The 21,000-nt window shown below is 38.2% G+C and overlaps 1 protein-coding gene across 2 annotated transcripts in view; it reads right to left on the bottom strand.

The window, feature by feature from the left end:
• Nucleotides 1–1,508: 1,508 nt before the first annotated feature.
• MOCOS (molybdenum cofactor sulfurase) overlaps nucleotides 1,509–21,000 on the bottom strand; it is a 209,301-nt gene continuing 189,809 nt past the window's right edge. For both annotated transcript variants that reach the window (XM_014256806.2, XM_088060279.1), the window contains 5 exons: nucleotides 19,554–19,678; nucleotides 18,874–18,979; nucleotides 14,753–14,879; nucleotides 12,345–12,449; nucleotides 1,509–5,184 (listed from right to left, as the gene is read on the bottom strand). In XM_014256806.2, coding sequence (XP_014112281.2) covers nucleotides 5,038–5,184; nucleotides 12,345–12,449; nucleotides 14,753–14,879; nucleotides 18,874–18,979; nucleotides 19,554–19,678 — 610 coding nt within the window. In that variant the 3' untranslated portion in view covers nucleotides 1,509–5,037. The remainder of the gene's footprint in view (nucleotides 5,185–12,344; nucleotides 12,450–14,752; nucleotides 14,880–18,873; nucleotides 18,980–19,553; nucleotides 19,679–21,000) is intronic.

Raw genomic sequence — 21,000 nt, 5'->3', positions numbered from 1 at the left:
GCACAATTCTTGAGTATCACCTTTACAGGAAGACTTCACAGCATCAGCAACAAAATGACTTTTTGTAGCATATATTTCTAGGATTATTAGGGAGGTTTCTGATGTGTTTTGCCCATGGCAGTGATGCCCAAAGATGCCCCATCTCAAACTTCCCTAACATCTCTCCTTGTCCAGAATCCTGAGCAAGTCACTTCACTCCTCCTGCAGGAAAACTGCCTAATTTCTTTCCCTCTGTAAAAGATCCACAACCACCACCTCACCAAGTGACCAGTAAAACAACTGGCTGGCACAAAAAGGTGGGAAGAGAAGCTTCTTAAATGGTGCCTTCCTTAAGAGGCACCTCTCTGTCAATGACTTCGAGTTCTCAGAATGTGATTTATGGCCCTGAGGATACCTACATCCTTTATTTTGTGGAAGAAAATGTCACAAATTGGGTGATGAAAGCATGTGCATCACAACTTTCTCTCTCACAACTCTGACTATAGGAAAAGCCACTTTTCTTTCTCTGCCACATTTTTTCCGGTTCACTCAGGCCTTGCCACCAGCACACCTACATAAGCCAAAAATGTAGGTACATTTTGATTTCATCTTTTGATGACTCAAACTCATATTTCCCCTAATGGCCTGTTCCAAAACACACTTGGGAGGTTCTTCTCTATTCTTGATGAAGTTCCACCTTTTCCTTAAACACTGGTGGCTGGAGGAAGAAGACAAGGCTGCCTCTGCAAACCCGCTGTCTCAAAATGCCCAGTGGAAAGGAGCATTCTGCCTTTTCCTCCCCTCTCTGGGGGCTATGCCTATGTTTTCCCCAAGCAGTTGCCTCATGATAGGTGTATAATGGAGAGACAGGGATGTACCCACATTTTACCTCCATGGGAGTGACCTACCTGTTGGGTTACAGAGTCCTGCTCTTCTTCCCCTCCCACACTCAGTGAATCAAAAAATGCATGAATAAGTAGCTCGAAGTCATGTGTGGATCCTGCCTCACTGTGCTCATTCATGTCTGTCTCTTGCTGGCCCTGGGAGTCACAGACCATTTCCATGTAAACCTCATGAGAAGGCAGGGACAAGCCTTCCCTGACATTCCTACACACACCAACTCCTGCTCAGTCTCCCCTACCAATTGACAGGTTAGACTGTGAGGAAAAACAGTGCTGGATTCCTCCAGGCAAAGGAGAGGGAAATAAACCATCTCTTCTCTCACCATCTCACCCTTGGAGAAAGCTCCAACCTCTGGATAACAGAGATGGATTCAACAGGACTGACTGTACATATTTTAAAGGAAACCAGTGATTATGAGCACATTTTGTGCAGGGCCTGAGTTTGCAGGTGACTGGCATGTGGCTACACAGCTGGAAGGAACACCTCACCTGTGAATCCCAGCAGCGATGTGACATCCCTTCAGTCCTGAGCCACATACTCATCCGTGTACCCAGCAATGCCTCCAAGCAGAACTGAGCACATCATGAGCTCGAAGGTCAGGAATAAAACCATCACCAGCAGACACATCAAACACAATATCTATTTTATTGATTTAATTTCCAAGGAAGTTAAAAACCAGATGAAAGAACATTTGCATAGCATAATCTCTACAATTTATGAAGAATAATCACATTTTTAATGCATTTTCATGCATTTTCTCTTCGTTTTGATTTGGGTGTAATTTTGACAGAAAGATGACCTAAAATTTTTTATTATACTTTGAAGGACACCACTGAAAGTATCTAAATCATAATCTGAAATGTCTTAGTCATATCAGAAAACACAGAGCTCAGAAACTTCTAAAAATGCTGATTTCTGTTTTGTGATTTCAGCCTCCTGGCTATTATTAGAGTTTGTAACAATCACCATTTTTACCTTGAGATCTGAGAAGGCACTAAATCTCACAGAGAATGGAATGTGTCTGAATAATTCATTGCAAGTAAATAAGGATTTGGTTTTCAAATATATAGAGGACTTTCTACATATAGCACTCTGGTGCTATATTAATATTATATTATTCTGTATTAAGTACATTCATTATCCATATAAGGCAAACATATATCTGCAATTATTCCAAAGGTTTAATTTTGCAGTAGTCAGAGTATTTAGATCAAAGAGTCTATATCCATATGAAATAGTCTTATTTTCTATATAATTGAAAAGTTAAGAAATTAACCCTTACAGAAAATATACTTTTTATATAGTGTTTCAAAGTGTTTGTGCCCCTTTCGTATCTGCAGTCCTTGGGGTTGCAGTATGCTAAATTTCTTCTTCCTTTGAATTATTTTTTCACATTATGGGAGGGATGTTCTTTCTGCAGACTTACAGTGCATGCCATTTAAAAGTGACTCTTTGTACTTCAAGATTTTCCACAGTTTTGGCACCTAGAAGAATTTGTCTCCATCGATGGAAAGACATATCAGTACTGGCAGGAACACTCCACTTACTAGAAGGGAAATGTTATCCTTTATTTAGCTGAAAGATTCCTTATGTATCTTCCATCAATCTGAAGTGTTGTGACATTTCCTACCACTGCACCACAAGGATGTTCCTTCTGGGAAATGCAGACTATACTAATGAGTATGTTCATATATCAAAGAAAATCTTTCTTTTTCCCCTGTAAAATGGCAAAACTATTCTTGATCTAATATTGCTAAGTCACAGCAGAGAGAATGTGTAATTGACTGTAAATAACAGGTCAAAATGATCAAGCATGACATTTTTAAAGTTCAAATCCTCTCATCCATACTTACCATACATTGCATTATGGATACTCACAAACAGTATTTGTCAACCCACTGTGTACCAAAGTGACTTATTTTGTACTAAATGCAATAATGAGTGAAACAGAGCTTTTTGAGGTTGTTTTCAATTTCCTCTTCTAAATTCTGTGCCACGTTAAACAAATGCCACAGGGGTGAGGTGAAGAGGACAGAGCAGAGCACCAGAGATCACTGAAGGTCAGCATACAACAGGTCTCTTCATATTTAATCTGTCAGAGCTATGCTGGCTTTCTACCCAACAAAGCAATGCTCTGCATAACAGAAAGGCAAAGAGTGAAGCAGTTAAGAGATTTAGATACCAGGAAACTGCTTTTCAAGGTTCCAAAAAAGCCTGCTCATTACAACCTCAGATAACGGACTATTAGAGAGATAAACCCCCTGCTTTTCAAAGTAGGCATCAAGGAGCAGACCTCGGGCTCCGAAGTGGAAGGTACAATTCTGAAAACAGATTCTCAGTTTACAAACATATGAAAAACCTCTCTTTTTCCATGTATTTTATGGCAGATTGTAAGAAACAGATAATGTTTCTTCTAATTTCCATTACAAAGCTCTGCTGAGAGACTGTTCCAGCTGAAGTGAGTAAAACCAGTTCTTCAAAAGAACAAAAGAAAAAGGAAACCATTATGCATTTAAAAAGAAAAAAAAAAAAGGAAGAGAGAAAGAAGAAAGAGCATTTTTGAATTCTGATTTGTGCACTGGGTGATGAGCTTCCTTTTTCCCATTCTATGCTGCTCTGTGGTAGTCGCTCTCCTTTCAGAATGGCTGTTGGACCAACTCTTTCACAAAGCCGCCTGCCTCCCTCCGGGGATATGCTCAAACAACTCAAGGACTGCTTCAGCCAGAAGCACTTTCACACAGCTGGAGCCAAAATTGCCCCAAGGAAGATCTAATTCATATTGGGTGAGAGTTTTTACTGTGCTTTTAGCAGAGTCAAAATTTCACTTCCCAGATGTCAATAGAGCAGCCAGTCTAGGAGAATTTTGTCTTCCAGAAGGACTTCCTAGAAGCATGAAATCATCCCATGGCTAGCTAGACACATGTTGAGGGTCATAAAACACCTGGCCTCAATGTATTCAGTCTTGATTTACACAGACTTTCCATGTGGGTTTTCATTTTTGCTCCATGTCTTCCTATATTTATTTTTCATAATTTTCCCAGTAATTGATACTTCAGACTAAGGTTTCAGACATTTGCTCTCATAAATCAGAAAGCATGAGTCTTGTTTAGGAGCTTCAAACAGCTGTTTAAGAAGGGCATTATGAAATGAACAGAGTAAGAAAAAAGAATACTTTGACCTGTTTGCGATGGAGAAGCATTGAAACTCTCGAGTTCCCTTAAGTGGCCATTAGACATTGCTGAGGAGGAATAAAGTTTGTATAGAAAATGACTGTATTGCTTGAAAAATCTCTAATTAGAAATAATGTGTCAGCATCCACAAATACATAAGGGAACAAGAGTGTGGAACTCACAGAATCATGGAATGGCTTGGGTTGGAAGGGACCTTGAAGATCATTTAGCTCCAACTCCCCTTCCATAGGCAGGGACATTATTACACAGAAAATCCCAAGGAAGACATCACGTAAAATAAATCACACAGAAAAGTAACAAATGGAAGAGAAAGAAGTTGAGAACAAATGGATGGCATTCCTTCACAGGCAATGTGTTTTGCAAACGGCATCCTGAATCCTCATTATCTTTGTGCCTTGTTGGCATTCTCACGCACTACTTCTGAAAAAGGAGATACTGATTTCCCAATAATTCCCTTTTTTTCATTGCTTTCAGACTGTCTACACATCACCTTCAGTTTTCTTTTGGAAAAGCTGAATGCACTGCTACACTCATGCCACTCTCCCACTGTTCTCTTCCCACCCACATTGTTTCTAAAATATGTCTTGCATCCTCACTCCTAATTAGGGTTTTGATGAAGCAGTAGAAGGAAGTAGTTTATGATTGTGTTTACTTTCCTTCATTGAGATGTGGCTTTCTGACAACAACACTGGGCTTGTTTTGGGAGTCATCTACCAGTAAGACTTGATCAAACCTGTTGCATCCTGAAGCAATTGTGCAAAATAGAGTTATGGCTGCTGCAACATAATCACAAGCAAAAACATGTAGGTGAGCTGTAATTATCAACAGTTTTGCCATCTGATAACATTTACAGCAAACAGAAAATTATCAGAAGAAAATGAATGGAAGCTTTTTCTTTTTTTTGAGTAACTGACTACTGACTTCTCCCTGTAGTTGCATAAAAATTTCATCTCCACCAGAGACTCTATCCTGAACGTTTTTCTTCACTGGATGTCGGAGGCTGAATTTCTGTATTCTCCTTCAGCACTGGAAGTACTTGAGACCCAACTGATAAAACACCTGAAAAGGATGACAGCAAGGGCTGGTTCATGAGGTATATGCCGAAGTTTGTCTAAAAAAAAAGCGAAATATTTATTAAGATGTAACACATGTTAGAGTAATCAAATCTATAGATGATCTCACAACACGGATATGTTTAGAAAAAAAATATTGCTTTAAGAATAAGGAGGCATGTACCGTGTCCATGTAATTAAGAACATTCTTAAGTCATTAATTATAACAGGCTAGTAAACAGAAGCTAATGCCATGCTATTCAAGAAGAATAGCTTGAGTAAGTGGATAAATAACACTATTTCGTCATGAGCTCCATAGTATGATATATGTAATTCATACTCCCTCACAATCTTGTTATTTAATGTCTGCTCTAGTTCCTTGACAATTACAAGTAATGTACTGTCACAAAGACTCTGCAGCATGGTTACACTGGTATGTTCCAACAGTGAGGAAGTCTTGCATCTCCTACAATGAATTATTTGCTTTGTTAACAGAACTTTATTCTAACTAGCCTTTGTGAGTTTCCCTTCATTTGTTTTTATGAATATTTTAGTACGTTCTACAGAAAATATTCAGAAAGTTTGTTTTATCATTGCTCCCACTTGTTGTTAAGTGTCATTACCTGTGAATCCATCCTGCATAAATAGTAGAAATACTTAGAATAGCTCTTTGGGATATTAAGTAATAAAGAAAAGAACGGAATATCCACTTTGCCCCTGACCATGCACAAGCACAGGCACCAAAGACCTGATCTGAGTGTCTGCATTCTTATGTGAGATCTTGATCACTAGCAGCTGAGTGCTACAGTTGTGGGTGTGATCTGGAAATGTCACAGGAAGAGACTGGTGTGGTTTTGTGGTTTTGTTTTCCAGCAGTAGAGAATTTAGATATATGCAAGAAAAAGATTTGTCATCTCGTGACAATATTTTCCAAAGAATTAGATAATAGTTAAACAAAAATATGTAAAGTAGGAAAAAAAGAAACACTGAAGATCATGTTAAATTGATAACAGATTTTTAGACTTCAGGATGTCTTTGCTCTTTACACTGAGGACCCTGGAAACCCAATATTCATATTCTTGTCTCTTTTTGTAGGTTTCAAAAAAAAGTATTTTGCTTTGGTAGACTACAGTCAAAATATACAAGTCATTATAAAGTGTAAAATAAATAAATAAATAAGCAAATGAAATTACTTAAAAACAAAATTCTATTATCCTCTATTTCCTGATTACATTTACTGCCATTGTTCAGTTCAATGATCCTGAAACTGAGTGAATTACATTTAGAGCAGGTTTAAAAAAAATAGTAGGTAAAAGGGATTGCAATAACGAAAAAAAAAAAAAAGTTACAGACTAAATATGAAGGTAGTATGTTGTCTTTTGCATTGTCTAATTAAATAAAGATGCAGCAATGAGGTAACACAGAACAGTTATCAGTCTTTGAAGAATTCATGAGAGGTAAGATTGAGACTTATTCCCAAGTAAGAGAGATGCTGTAAAGCAGAGATCTATCCAGACATGGCCTCAGACCCTGAATTTGTGTCTTTCTGTTTCATTTGTAATCCTAAACATCAATGAGAAAAATAGGCCCTAAGCTTAGGTGTTCTTGGCTACCTCTGCTATTCCTTCATCTCACTGGTATGTGACATGTAGAGGGCATGATCTGGACCTATCAGGCCTATCCTACTGCTGGCACTTTTTGGGTATCAGTGGCTACAACAGTGTCAGTGCTTGGTGGACACAGGGTACATCCTTGTGGTCAGTGTTCCAAAGTTAATGCTGAGCAATGAGTGCAGCACTGTAAGATCCCAGCCCTCTAGCACAGTGACTCTGTTGGATCAACTGTGATGCTGTAACGGTGTTAGTAACTGTTCAATTTAAAATATTAAAGTGCATAGTCTCATTTTTCCATTTTTGCTTTTCTCTCATTAGTTGACAAGTTTCTCCATTGGCATAAATGATGTATTTTTCAGCCTTGTGGTTAATAAGCTGGATTCACCTCCTATACCCTAATGCAAAAATGACAACTGCCATGATTTCATTTTTTAAAAAATCAGGCAATTATAAAACAAATGCTGTAAAATTAATACTAATTCATGCTACATCACATTTCACACAGGAAGAAATTTTATAACTCATCCATGTAAATGAGCTTATCTGATGCATGAGACGTTCTTATTTATATTTACTGTGTTGTCATCTTGATGTATCTTAAAATAAGACTAAAATAAATCTGGGCAGATTGTTCACTGTGAAGAACTTCATTTACCAATTTTTGTTATTGAAAATCATTTAGCAAGATTTTTTTTTAATGCACCTTAAAACATTCAGAATTATTTAAGGAAACACATGTTTGAATGCATCTTGTCTTCAGGAGCTCTCAAAACTGCTTCAATACTGGTCCTTAGTATTTTCCTTCTCTGATTTGGCATCTAAAGTCTCAGTGTTTTTTTCAGTGAGTAATGCCTAAGGAGTTTCCAAGGTGATGATATACTGATGGTATACAGATTTTAGTAGTAATGCCAGTTTGGAATTACCCAACTCCTTTTTTTTTTGGTGAATGTTCTTAAATCCAAAATTTAGCCTTTGATGGCCAGACGTGGATTTAACATCTTTTAAGGAAATTTCCCTGTTTTTTTCAATAATTGCAAATAATGACTCAGCAAGTACTGCTAACAGCAATCATACACATATCCCTGCCAAGCAACCACAAAAGCTGCATCTGCCACTTCAGCTCTGTTTCAAGAGAAAGACAAAATGTAGAAACTCGCCCTTCTCACATTTCTGATGAAAAATGGGGCTTTCAGACACAGAGATTACACCCTGCAGAGTTATTACAGTGAACTGCATAATCTCTGCCTGCTGCTGCTACCTTTTCTTGACTTCAAGGGCATTTTATTGTGCATATAATCTTCCCAGAACACACCAAGAACTGGGCAGGGAGTGCAGGACTGTGAACTCTGTGGCTTTATCTGGCAGTAGAGACTCTTCCCACGACTGTAAAATGTTACAGGGACAAAAAAATTCACAGCTTCTTGATTAGGAAAAAGCAGACCACTGCTGGGAGAAATAGAGAAAACATACATATTCTTGCCAACAGTGAATCATATGATAGTCATCACACTCACTTAAAGGAGGAGCTATGAAATGCTGTCATTATTGCATGTTGTTTCAAGTTAATTTACTGGATCAACAGTAATATGTTCCTCTCAGAAATTCAGTGACAGAGAAATACCCTGTGTGCACTATCCTCTTTTGTAAGACAGAAACCTGAGGGGCTACATCTGCCAAAAGCCTGAGGTGAGATGCCTTTGAGCTCCTAAAGAATGAGTTAACACAGAGTAGAACCTGGTAGAGAAATACACTACGAGAATGTGTAACAAACACATAAATCATCCTGCATGCTAATACTTAGCTTTGGATGGGTGAGTTCTGGATTTTGCCCACAGATGCCATATCCCAGCAGATAAATTTACCTGTCCAGATCTGATAATTTATTCATACAGCAACATAACCTCCCTCGCATCCAAAGATTTGGGAGATGCAATTATTAAATTGTTTTGGGTTTTTTTTATGTAATAATGTTTTACTTGCTTTACATTTACTAGAACGTAAAGCCTTACAAAATAGGAGAGTGGAAGTACTCACTTTTGACATACTGATTTTTATATTGGACAAGGGTAAATTTTTAAGGTGGTGTCAATAAAACCCCATGTTGTTCTGTTGAAAATATCTGGACTGTAGAATGTTTCCTTAAAAACTGATTTTCCTTTGCTCTACCTTAAATAAATGCATTTTCCAGTTCAGCCACCAATGAGAAAAGAGAACCATACTATTTCAGAGGCCTATTAATTACAACAATCACTGTTCTCAAATGCACCAGATATTTGAATGAAAAGCATTGCATGGTGTAAAGCCCTGCACTACTATGAAAATAATGATAATGACACATCAGATATGAGGTTATTTGCTGTCCTTGCTAACATTTCAGTAATTTCAGCAATTCAAAGGCATGGCATCTAACTGCAGGAAAAGAAGATCTCCCAAGGCACAATGAGATACTTAAAGGAGGATCAACAGCCGCCAGGAAAAAACACAAGCCTTTTAGTGTATGAAGGCATGTGCAAACATAATGGATTTCCCTTGATGTACTGCTATCTGTACACTTAGACCAGGGCAGACTGCTAATGCAGTAATTCCCTTTGCTACCTTGACAGCAAGTCCCAGCTCATAGCACTGCTGAAAATCTACCCACAGGGCGTCCGCTATCATTAGCGCTAAACAGCATCTGCAAAACACCAAAGAGAGGCAGGAATTCTGTGTTCTCCCTTTTCCATCCATGTGTGTGCTGCGTCAGGTGGTGAGGCATGTGGAACAGCATGTAGCCATTTGCTTAATGGAGTTAGCTAGTCTTTCCTAATCTCCAGCAGTAACAGAGAGCACTCTGTCACACGAGGAGAGTTCATCTTTCCAGTCAAAAATTACAGAAGAAATCCTTTACAACTCTTTCTTCAGAAAGCAGAGCTCAAGTTCACTTTATAGAGGTGTTTATATTTTATGTCAAACAATGACATAAAAGGTGTTGTAAAAAGTAGCTGGCAAGGCTTCAGCACTTTAATCAGGAAAGATGCTTTACATTTATCAGGAAAGATGCAAATTGCTTGTGCGGCTAGTTACAGTAGCTGGTTCTGACTTTCAGCTGCAATCCACATATGCAAAGGCTCCATCTTTCAGTTTGAAGCACCAGGTTATCAGAGTCTCAGAGGAATGGAGAAAAACAGGATTTTATAAATAAATATCGAACTACCTCTCACAAGCCTTACATTATTTAGGTTATTACTGAAGTTCATTGGCAGTGTTGCCATTTGGGGTACTTGTTTGATAAATTTCAATGTAATTTTTTCAGGTTTGTAATCTTGGAAAAAACCAAAATAAAATGGTAAATATTGACATCTGTCTCCCTTTTCTATGTGCTGTGTCTTTAATGTTTTGGCAATCAACTTGCTACAGCAGCTTTCCAAAAACCTGGGAAATTATCTTAAATCTTATTTTTCTCCAACAGTTTTTTTTGGAGTTTGAATCAGATTATTGACAGATGGGAGCAAACGCTGCTGAATTCCTTCACTGAATCTGCATCTGATAAAAAAAAAAAAAAAAAAGAAAAGAAAATTAAGTCTATTAGATGACTCTTCAGCAGAAAAGCACATGGTAGAGATATGAGTCACCAAAGGATTAGCTCTGCGATTTAACACAGTCACATGAACTGGATGTTCTTTCTCTCTCCCCACTGAGAGCTGTGAAAGATTTGGATCGATGTCCTCTGTCAGGTCTGCTGAGCACACTAAAAATGCTGTAGTCCTTCCTGGGTGCTGCTCACTGATAATCAGCTGGTGCCCATCACCACAGAGGTGACCTGCAGGAGCAATGGACTCAGAGGTCTTCTCGGACCAGACCAGGCAAAGCTACCAGTTCAAACTCTCCCTTTAAGTTGTCACCTATGCCAGGGGACTCACCCTTATGCAGAGCAGGGCATGCTCACAATACACCATCTGCTAGCAGCTCTGAAGGCTGGGGAAAAAATAAAGGCAGGCTGAATGCCTGTGTGTTTGCAGCGTGAATATCGACGCAGCTGAGGGAGAGAAAGCACTCCCCCGCGGTGATCAGCAGCGCCTGCCTCGCCGTGCGGCTTTTATCAGGTGCCAGCTTCTTCTCGAGAGGCTGGATTGCTCTCTTTGCCTTAGTCCTGTTCAAATGAGCCACTTGGTTCTAGCAGTGCATCAAGAAAATCTCTTCATTGTTTAGTTAATCAGAATGGAAGAGGAGCTCATCTTTGCCGTGGGAAACATGCAGAAGATGCTTTGCCTCTCCTGAGAATCTGTATCCCGAGCAAGATTTTGCCATTTTCTCGCTGAATACAGAGTGCTTTCTCTCTACAGAGGTTTCAAGTCACAATCCAGTAAAACCCATATGGGCAGAAAAGGTCCTCTGCATACTGCACCTCATGTGGCAGCAGGGAGCATCCCTGTCCCGAGTGCCCAAATGTGCTCTGAAGTGTCTCAGATGCTGCAGCTGTGGATCACCATTACTCAGAAAGGGCCCTTGTCCTCAGGCTACCCTCTGTGGCCAGGAGCTCACCTCACAAAGGGCCATGTTCTGTGGTGACCTGGGGCAGAGCCTGCTGTGCAAGCCAAAGTCACCTCAGGTCAGTGGGAAGCTGTGTCTCGACAGCCGGCCCTGCCTGCGCCTCCCCCAGCTCACTGCACTGGGGTGGCTCTGACACAGAGCCAGAGGAGCTATTCACCAAGGGTAACAGCCAACGAAAAGAAAGCCCTTTGTTTGCTGTTTAATGAGTCACTGAGAAGAATCAATTTATTTTATTTTATTTTATTTTTTTGTCCAAACATAGAATGCAGTATTTGTAACTTGTTTGTGCATTCTCTGGCTGAATGATTTTCAGCCTATTTGTTATTGCTCTGTGCCGGTGCTGTGCCTCGTCTCTGGTGTTTGGCGGGTACTGGCAAAGCTCCCTAGCCCCGACTGCCAGAGACACTTTAACAACAGAAGCTTAACCAACAGCAAGCAATGAATTTTGAATAAGGATTTTCAGCTAAATAAATACGTATGAGGAGAGTTGTGGAGCTTTTGGGATGCCGAACTGTCTAGCAATCATCTGAATGCTCTCCATTCCAAGAAGTAATGCAACCTTAGGAAGCAGGACCTCAAATAAACACCTGTATTTCACACTTACTTTCTGGTCACTTTCCTAAGCAATTACTCTCCACTTTGACTATATTCACATCTGCTTTGTTTTTCCTGCTAACTAATTATTCAGGATAAGAATAAAGTTTAGTCTTACAAGCTGACTATATAATATCAAACAGTTTCTGATTTTTCAGTGTATTTCTTTTCTTAAAAGATATCAGTGCATCAGCATGTGTTTTTAAGACCAAAATAAACACACTGGAAAGAAGTACATACTGAATAAAAGCAAGCAGAGTTAAAAACAATGCATATTAATAGTCCATTTCTGAATAAAAAATGTATTGAGCATTTTACAGAAGTAAACCATGCCACATCTGGGTTGTAAGTGCATCCTCTTTTTACAGAAAAAATCCAAATGGTAACAACCTATCTGAATATTCTCTCAGCAGGTATTTCACTACTCATGCAATAAAGTCATTACATCTTTCATTACAACTATTTTGAAGTACTGTACTGACCTTTCTACCTCTGGCAGCAGACAGGGATTGCAGAATTTCTTTGTTTCGTTCCCCAGACTGTTGATCAATGCAGATTATTTGACATCTGCTACATGGACCCACAACCTGAAATTTTAGTTAAAGGAAGTTCATAGCTGTTTATCAAAGCAGTACAGCATTGAACAGTACAAGCTTCCAACCATCATAATATCTTAAACACATACCTTTTGCATACTTTTCCTGTGGTTTTCCAAACTTTCATTATGTAAAAGGTCAAGTCTGTTCACCTGATGTGAGGTCTACTCGCAAAAATCTCACTGAATTTTTAATTCATTTTTTTCTTTTCTTAAGGGAAACTTTCTCAGAGACAGAATCTGAGAAATACCAGACATTTACATATTTGTATTTCCTGATGGCTTCATTTCTTCTGTGGGTTATCAGGGCTGCTTGTCCAAAGAGCTGAATACAAAATTAAGCCAATGCCTCAGGATTCAACCCAAGGAGGATTTTCTTGGGACTGTTTTAGTGCAGCTGAAATGCACAATATATTCCTTATATGCATGACACTTTTAGAGACTCAGAATGTAAAATATTTAAATATACAAGTTTACCTAATCAGAAGAAATAATTCATCCTCTATCATCTATTATAGATGATGTTAATATCATATGTAATTGTTCTTATAGTTAATTGTTGTTTGAACTAAAGTATGTTTTTAGGGGGAAAATAAAGAAAACAAACCCTCCAACAAATTTCTTCTTAGAGCTTTAAAATGGAGAAGGACGAGATATTGCACTTTCACTTAACACTGCATCCCTAACTTTAGCAAAGCGGTACATTACAGAAATTACATCTTACAGTATCCCAGTATACACATTCTACTTTTGTAAAATGTGCCATAAATTTCAAATAGGGCAAATAATTAAGCTGTATACTTCAAACATTTTATGTGCTGATCTGAAGTGATATTTCAGGTTTTTGAAATGCATCTAGACTGCTTGTATAACTCTTCAGTGTAATCATCAACACCAAACATCAGCTCTTTTAGAAAATTATTTTCCACAGCTCTAATTTTGTTTTATTAAAAGAACAACAAGACAGAGAAGGAAATATTTTTTCCCTGCTTTACTTTGTTCAACAGCTTCTACCATTTTTGCGGGATAAAGAAGCATTAACATAATTTCTACTGTTACTACATCAGTATCTGAAAAAGGACTTAGCAGAGATGGGAAAAGACAATGCAAGTTGCATAAGGCTTTCTATTCTTGCCTTGTAATCCTAAAGTATATCAATGGCAGAAATAGGAATGCCTTTTATTTTGTCATTTTACAGTAACTTATTAACAGGATCCTCAGCTGAACTCCCCAATGTAACTCCAGCCTCCAACAAGCTGTACACCACAGATTTTGTCCTTTGTGCTCCTCATTTCTTACTTACAGGACGTTTTCCTCAGTTTTCTGCAACTGATATTGCAGCTTACTGATCTAAGTACACATAAGAAAGAAAGCAGATAAGCAGTATTTTCCACCCTTGCTGAAAAGGTTTCTCACAGCATGCTGACCAGAAAACAAAAAGGTGTGATGACTATCATATCTTCTAGATTTGACCTCAGTACCCCTGTCATTCACACTTAAATTATAGTCTCTAAGAAAACAATGAATAAACCACTTTCACATCCTAGGCAAAGCATCTTCAAATACATATTTCATATCTCTTGGCCAGACAAATTCAGCAGAACATTTAATACACATGTGCATCTTTCCCTTAGGTGTCACGTGTACCTTTTACAGATTTTTTGTTAAGAGTTTTTCTTGAAAGAATGTATTTACAAACAAACTCTTCAGCATTTTCCTTAAAGTATAAAGGACCTTGTGTTGTTAGCTATGATATGAAGCACAACATACCAAAAAACCCTACCAGGCTAGAATTAGAAACATTCCTTGAGTGAAGACTAGGATAAGATATATACAACAGAGGGCAACAGACCATGAGTGTTCAATTGTATTCATGTCCAGTCTTTTGGCAATCAGTTGCTTGATTTGCAGTAATGTGAGACTACATTTGGACTACTGTGCTTAACAGCAACAAGTATTCTCTGCTGATGTGCTGGCTAAATATGGGCTGTAAACTCTGCCTCAAAAAGCTTGATTATTATTCAGTCTAGATAGATAAAGATAAAAAATGCTATGAATGATGAAATTCATTAAAAGAGTGGAGAAATATGGCAAAATCTCTTAAATATATTGAGGTATGTTTGTCACAGGACACATCACTTTATTTTTTTTTTTTTTTTACACACTTCATAAATTTCACCTGCACAAAGCGTGCTGCCCATATTCCAGGCAAAGCCTCTCAAAAATTGGTTTGTCTCCAGGAATCAAAATGCTTTGTGATACGCTGGCACATGGACAAGAAAGAAAAGGTCATACCTGGAACTGCAGAGCACCTATTGAAATCTCAGCCCACTCTTCCTCTTCAAAGGACTCTGGTGCACTGATGACAATGTTGGCACGGAAACGTCGGATCAATTCCTCTGTTTCCAATGGCTCCTTCAATCTGTCTCAGAGTTGACACAGCAAAAGAAAAATAAAATTATTAACTAATTTTGCACTAGATGTTTGTGCTGTAAGCATCTGGTGGCTCATGTGATTAGCAAACACTTCTCCAGAATAACCTGGACCAAGTTTTATTATAAAGGCTATGGAAAGGGCACAAAGTATTCAACTATAATTTGTAACCTCTCAACTATAATATGTAACCCTCTAGGTAGCTTCTTCAGAGGTATAAACTGGAACCATAGGTATGAAAACAACTAGACAGGTGATTGTGAACCATGCATATGAGAAAATTCTCAATTTGTTATCATATTTAAGTCTAATGGTAACAAATAAAAAGATCTTTTCAGTTAGTAATCATTTGACTTGTTAAATATTGTAGAAATAGAAGCTTCTAGAACCAAAGACAAAATTTTATTCTGCACATGCTGCAATGTCAGAAGGGACAAAAATAGCAGTTGCTGAAGGTGAAAAAGGCCAGTAAAATAATTTTATGAGAGAATATATCCCTCATATTATTATTATTTGCCTTTGGGAGGCAGCAGATTCCACCAAACGATAGGTGTTTTAAAAAAAATTAATCTCGGTGTGGTGATATCTCCCCCTCTTTATAAGCATTTGAGCTGCCAGAGTGTAGATTTATGTCAGTGTGGAGAATGTATATGAGACAGAAAGAGCAGCAGACTGCATACAAATATCAGAAATCTTGCTGCATCTTCGAATTGTCATTCTTCACTCTTCTTTTAAAGGAGAACTTGAACAGTACCAGAAAAAAAAATAAAAAAAAAAGACATTGTAAAATTTGCCAGAGGGCTCTCTCAGTGTCACTGTTAGTGGAGAAGAACACTTCTTTTTGCACTAGCTGTTAAGGACAATTTGATCCTCCATTTTTGATCCTCCATAAACTGTAGCCTGACAATTTTGGAATATGACATCCTACAGCAGAGGCAGAAACCTCGATAAGCAGTGAAGAGAGGCATTTCTGCCCCAAATTAAAAAAAAAAAAAGAAAAAAAGAAGTAAGGACATACAGTTTAAAATGTATTTTAGCTAGAGAAAAAACATGCAAAATCAAAGTACAGGGAAAACTTCTCATCAAGCAGTCTTGGCAGAGGAGGCCTGTTAGGTTAAAAAAAAAAAAAAAGAGCTTGGTTTTATTTAAAACAGTCTGGATGATCTTCTCTAACAGACAAAAATGCGTAAGGATAAACTGCCTGTGCAGACTTTCAGCCAAACCACAGAATCCCAGCTCCACCAAGCCCTGGTGCTCACAAGGGCTCCAGCAGCCTGGGGGTAGAAGGTGGGATGGGAAGCTGCAAGGCTACAGGTTTTCCCTCAAGATCCCACAGGTAATCCCATGGCTCAGACACCATTTGTAACAAATGCAGGAGGTGGGAGCCAACAGGAAGAGTAGATTATGCCAGTACTCATACAAACAAGGAGGAAAATAGCAGTTACTTGTGAACACGTTCAATTATGCTGCTGTACTTCCCAGCTTTGCTGTGGGCTCTTGGAGCTTGGTTGCTGTACAGCCTCTAGTTTTCAATGTGTTTTTCAAAATCTAAGTGCCTGCCACCCCAGCCTGTACTGGGGGGGCATCAAAAGCCCCAGTAACCTCAGAGCTGGGCTTGCAGTGTCCTGAGGCAGCTGCTGAAAAAAAACTTCAAGCTTCTACTAATCTACCTCTTGCTGCTGAACTCAAAGACTGCAGTGCCCCTATCCCTGAGCTCTCTGCCTTCGACCTGCACGGGCTCACATCCAGAATACCTCACCTCTCTTGCACCTCCCCCAGCCCTCAGAAATACGTATAATTACTTGGCAACATGTATCTGAGTAAATTTCCATTATTTCTCCTCCCACAAAACATGCATTGGTTGGATGGAGTGGCGGGTACATTCATGCTGGAGATACCAACACAGACTTGTTTTGAAAATCAGTGTACTGTGCCAAAGTCAGCCTAGGTGCTTTGGATTGTCACAGCAGCGGGCTCTGTGATGAAGTATGCATTAGTTATATTTAACAGGCAAACCTGAAAATTAGTATTTATATCCTCAGGGTTATATTTCTAACAGTAACATTTGAGCATAAGGCCAGGCCATTGGGATTTTCATAGAGGTGACCTGTAATGGAAACACCAGAAAGATGAATGTCTGCAGGTACATGTAGCCCTCCAACAGTACACTGCATTCTAATTTTCAATTGAATTGCTGTTTCTGTTTTAGATCACCTCTCAAGAGCCAAGTGCAAACTGGAAGACTAGTTTTTACTTATGGAAGATACAAAGTGAAATTATGGAAACTTAATTGAAAATTGAAATTCTTTTGTAAAACTTAGCAGGTTTCTATTAAACAAAACCACATGCCAAGAAGCTAAATAATACTTTCTAAACACCCTCAAATATTTAATGAAGACCCATAAGTGCAGTTCTTTAAGGCATATTGGATAGTTCTATATTTGGAAAGTTCATACACCATAATTTAGTAACAGTGCAGAATGAGGGTGCTGTATATCTGAATTTATTTCTCTAGCACCTGGAGGAGGCACTGCATGGCAAAATGCATGGAAGGGAGGACACTTCCAACTCACACTGCAGGGTGAGAAGCAAGATGCTTCTCAGCCACCATTTCAGCTCTGGTCACATCTGGAGTTTCCTTTGAGGAAAGGGAGATTACAAATCTAGTTGTGCTGGAAGACATTAGGCATGAAATCAGTGTATCATCTGACATTGAGTATTTTAATGAAGTTCCTTGTTCTCCTTTGTCCTCACTTGCTGCTTCTTACTCTTCATCTTTGCACTCAAATCCCATGTCTGGAAGGTTCCTCACTGAGTCTTATAATGAAAAAAGCCATGAGCAAGGAATGTTTGCAAGAAGTGCCCTTCCAAGGAGATGTAACCCAGCCAGTCAAGCCTCACAAGAAGGCATTAATTGTCACTGAGAAGGTGACAAAAAAAAATAATAAATCAAAACACTGAGAGATGGACCGATTCAAACCTTTTCTACACACATTTCCCACGATATTCTAGAATTGTCCAACTGTCTTCTCTGAAAGAAGGAAAATCCTCAGACAGTGCAATCTCTAGTGGTCTAAGTGATGCTTCATTCAGTCAGTGGTTTTAAATCCTGAAGCTATATACATATCCTGCTGCAGATATATAGACACATATATTCCTCTTCTACTCAAAGCAGGAATTTTCAATGCAGGGGATGTGTTTGGTGGGTGTATAAGAGGAGAGGAGATGACCCCAGGAAGAAGCAAGAGAGAAGTTTTGAGAGACAGAAACAGGGAATGCAGTGACAAATGCTGGAGGTGTGGGATGCACAGACCTGTGTGGAGGCCTTGAGGGAAGATTTTTTTGTGGAATTTGAACCTTTCATAGATATATTCAAGGAAAAAAAAAAACCTATAGCCTGTAAATGAAAATTTGGTTAGTAATGGGTTTGTTTTCTTTGAACTATGGACTGACTCTGTATTTAATTTGCTGCTTCTATCTCCCACTTTTGTATAAATAAAGCCAAATTAAATTACAAAATAAAATTATTCCAGTCTTGAAAATACTTTTTAAGTACTTTTATTGTGCATATTTACCCTAAATTTTAATAATTCCCATGGGAGAGAAATAGTTCAGCCATTAGTAAGATTTTATATTTTTACCTGCCAGACAATTTATATTGAGAAAACCCTTTTATCCTTGTTCTTCTGACAAATAGAAGTTGGCTGGTTCTCAATAACATCTTTCCACCAATTCATTTGACAAAGATTTCATTTAAATTTTCCTAAAGATCATTGGTAGACAGATGATGCTCATGCATTTAATCTAAATTTTCAGAATTCATAAAATAATTAGTAATTATAGCAGTTTAGTAGCTATATATTTGTGAATGTTGAAAAGTAACTATCTTTAAATTTCCACATAAAACACCTATATTGGCATTTTATGGCAAGATTCTGGAATCTAAGATCAGTGAGAGGCATTTGGAGACAGAAGCATCTTACCTTGCAGAAATATGTTCTTTCAGCTGCAGAATGCTTGCGACATTTATCAGGAGGTACTGTGCTTCATTCACAAGAGAGAGTGAGATGTTTGTAGCAGATGACAGACCTAAAAAACAATCAATCCAACATTATAAAATGATCAGAAAAATTAGTATTATCACCTCATCTTTCCTTTGACCTCTTACTCGTTCATATTAATAGCTTATTCATTTGGTTCCAGGCACTAAAGAAATATTCCAAGGATGACCTCAAACCTGCAAATGATAATGAAGCAATGCAGTTAGAAACTGGGATGGAGATGAGATTTGACCAAATTTGAAAAATAGTTTACAAGAGCAATATCTATGCATTTTCAGTTCTCTTTCAATTATTTTTATAATGAAATTTTGTCTCTGAATAAATTCTCTGATTCTCAGATTTTTCATGATCATTTTTCCAAATGTTCTTGGAGTTTCCAGACAAAATCATGGTCATGATGATAACTTCACCCCCCTGTACTTATGCATCTGTATTTTTTCACCAAATTTAACAAAAACTCAGTTTGGTTATAAAAATGATGACTAGATCAACACTGGATAACTCTTTCAGCCTTTATCAGGGTACCTATACACTTAGTCTGAAGTCCATGAGCCTGATATTTGCATGGGGAATCACAAATATTTTTAAGAATTACAACATACCTTTTGTATTTTTCTGATGTGGCCTGCTTTTCACATCTGAAATTTGTCTTATCAAGCGACATGGACGACCAAGAAACATAGAGAGCCAGTCAGCAATTCTCTCTCCACAGTCATATGTTTTTACCCTATTACAAGAAGAGAGGAGGTTTAAATTTGATTGCCCAAACAGTAATTTGCAAAACAGAAGACAAATTGTGAAGAAGTTTATTCTGCTTCCTTCAATACAAAGTACAGAATCCATATTGGCTGATGAATGTTTGATGTAAAACTCTGTATGACTCTAACTCCCCATTTCCTCAACTTTGCTCCATTCCTCTTGATGTCAACTTTCAAAAGATCTAATTTAGTTAAGTACAGAAAATTACTGTGGAATAAAGGATTAACCACAATGCTGACAACACTGACTCTCAAGTACAATAAGTGGTTGCCCATATAATATTACAATACAGTATTATGAAATAGTCACACTCTGGTCTGTACTTTTTACTAAAAACAGAGAGGAATGATCTGAGTTCAATTTAAAAATGCTCTGCTGTGTGTATTTTTAATGATCCCATCAGGTACAATGATGTTACTTCTCTAATTTAATTCATGTTAGTACAGACATTTCACACTAAAACATGGCTCCACTAAACGAGGCCAAGTATCTCTCTACAGACGATTTCCATTACTTGTAAAATGTCTAGTGATTTATGCAAGCTGGCAATAGAATTTTCTGCTTTACCTGTAAGTAATCTTTCCTAGAGGGACTTCGAAATCACCTCTCCCAATGCAAGGCGGTCACAAATCAGACCAGTGGAAATTGATCCTGTTTGACATTAGATTCCTCAGCTCTGAGTAAACTTAATGTCAATCTTCCAAAATCCAGACATCTAATTTGAATCAGTTGTCTGGGTTTCACTCACAGATGATGGAAAGAAGTAAGTAGTTCCAAATCTATATTAGACCTCAGAATGGGATGACTCTCACTGTGGGAATATTCAACTCTCCATTGAGTACATCAAGAGATTTGACCGAAATCTAACTTTAAATGTAAGAGGAATTTGAATTCTGATGCTGATCTAGGGAGGATTCCTGTATCAAGGAAAGTGGTCATATTCCTATGCTCACCTTGATGTCCTACCCAGCCAAAGAAGTTGATCTGCATGGAAAAAATCTGTTTTGTGAAACAAGAAAACAGCTACTCATAGCAAAAGGTGCTATGCTCCAGGATTGAAAGGAAGTGGCATGGCTTTACAAAATGCTCTATTGGGTTCAACTGAATTACACAGGTACAAAGCCACCAGAAGTGAAGCCAAAGAGATTTTATAATCCTGCATGGATCAGGTATCTCTTCAGCGCTTGATCTTAATTTTGAATTATGGTGCAGCTTTGCATCCCCCTCCCCACTCAGAGTGGACAGATGTCAACCACAGATGCATCCAGCCAGTGATACTCTAGAACTGGA

Source organism: Pseudopodoces humilis, chromosome 1, assembly GCF_049639895.1.
Source record: "Pseudopodoces humilis isolate 2021_Gansu_Grassland_sample_001 chromosome 1, ASM4963989v1, whole genome shotgun sequence".
NCBI classification, from domain to species: domain Eukaryota; kingdom Metazoa; phylum Chordata; class Aves; order Passeriformes; family Paridae; genus Pseudopodoces; species Pseudopodoces humilis.
The sequence above is the reverse complement of the archived record's forward strand: the minus strand, read 5'-3'. Positions and strand labels throughout refer to the sequence as shown.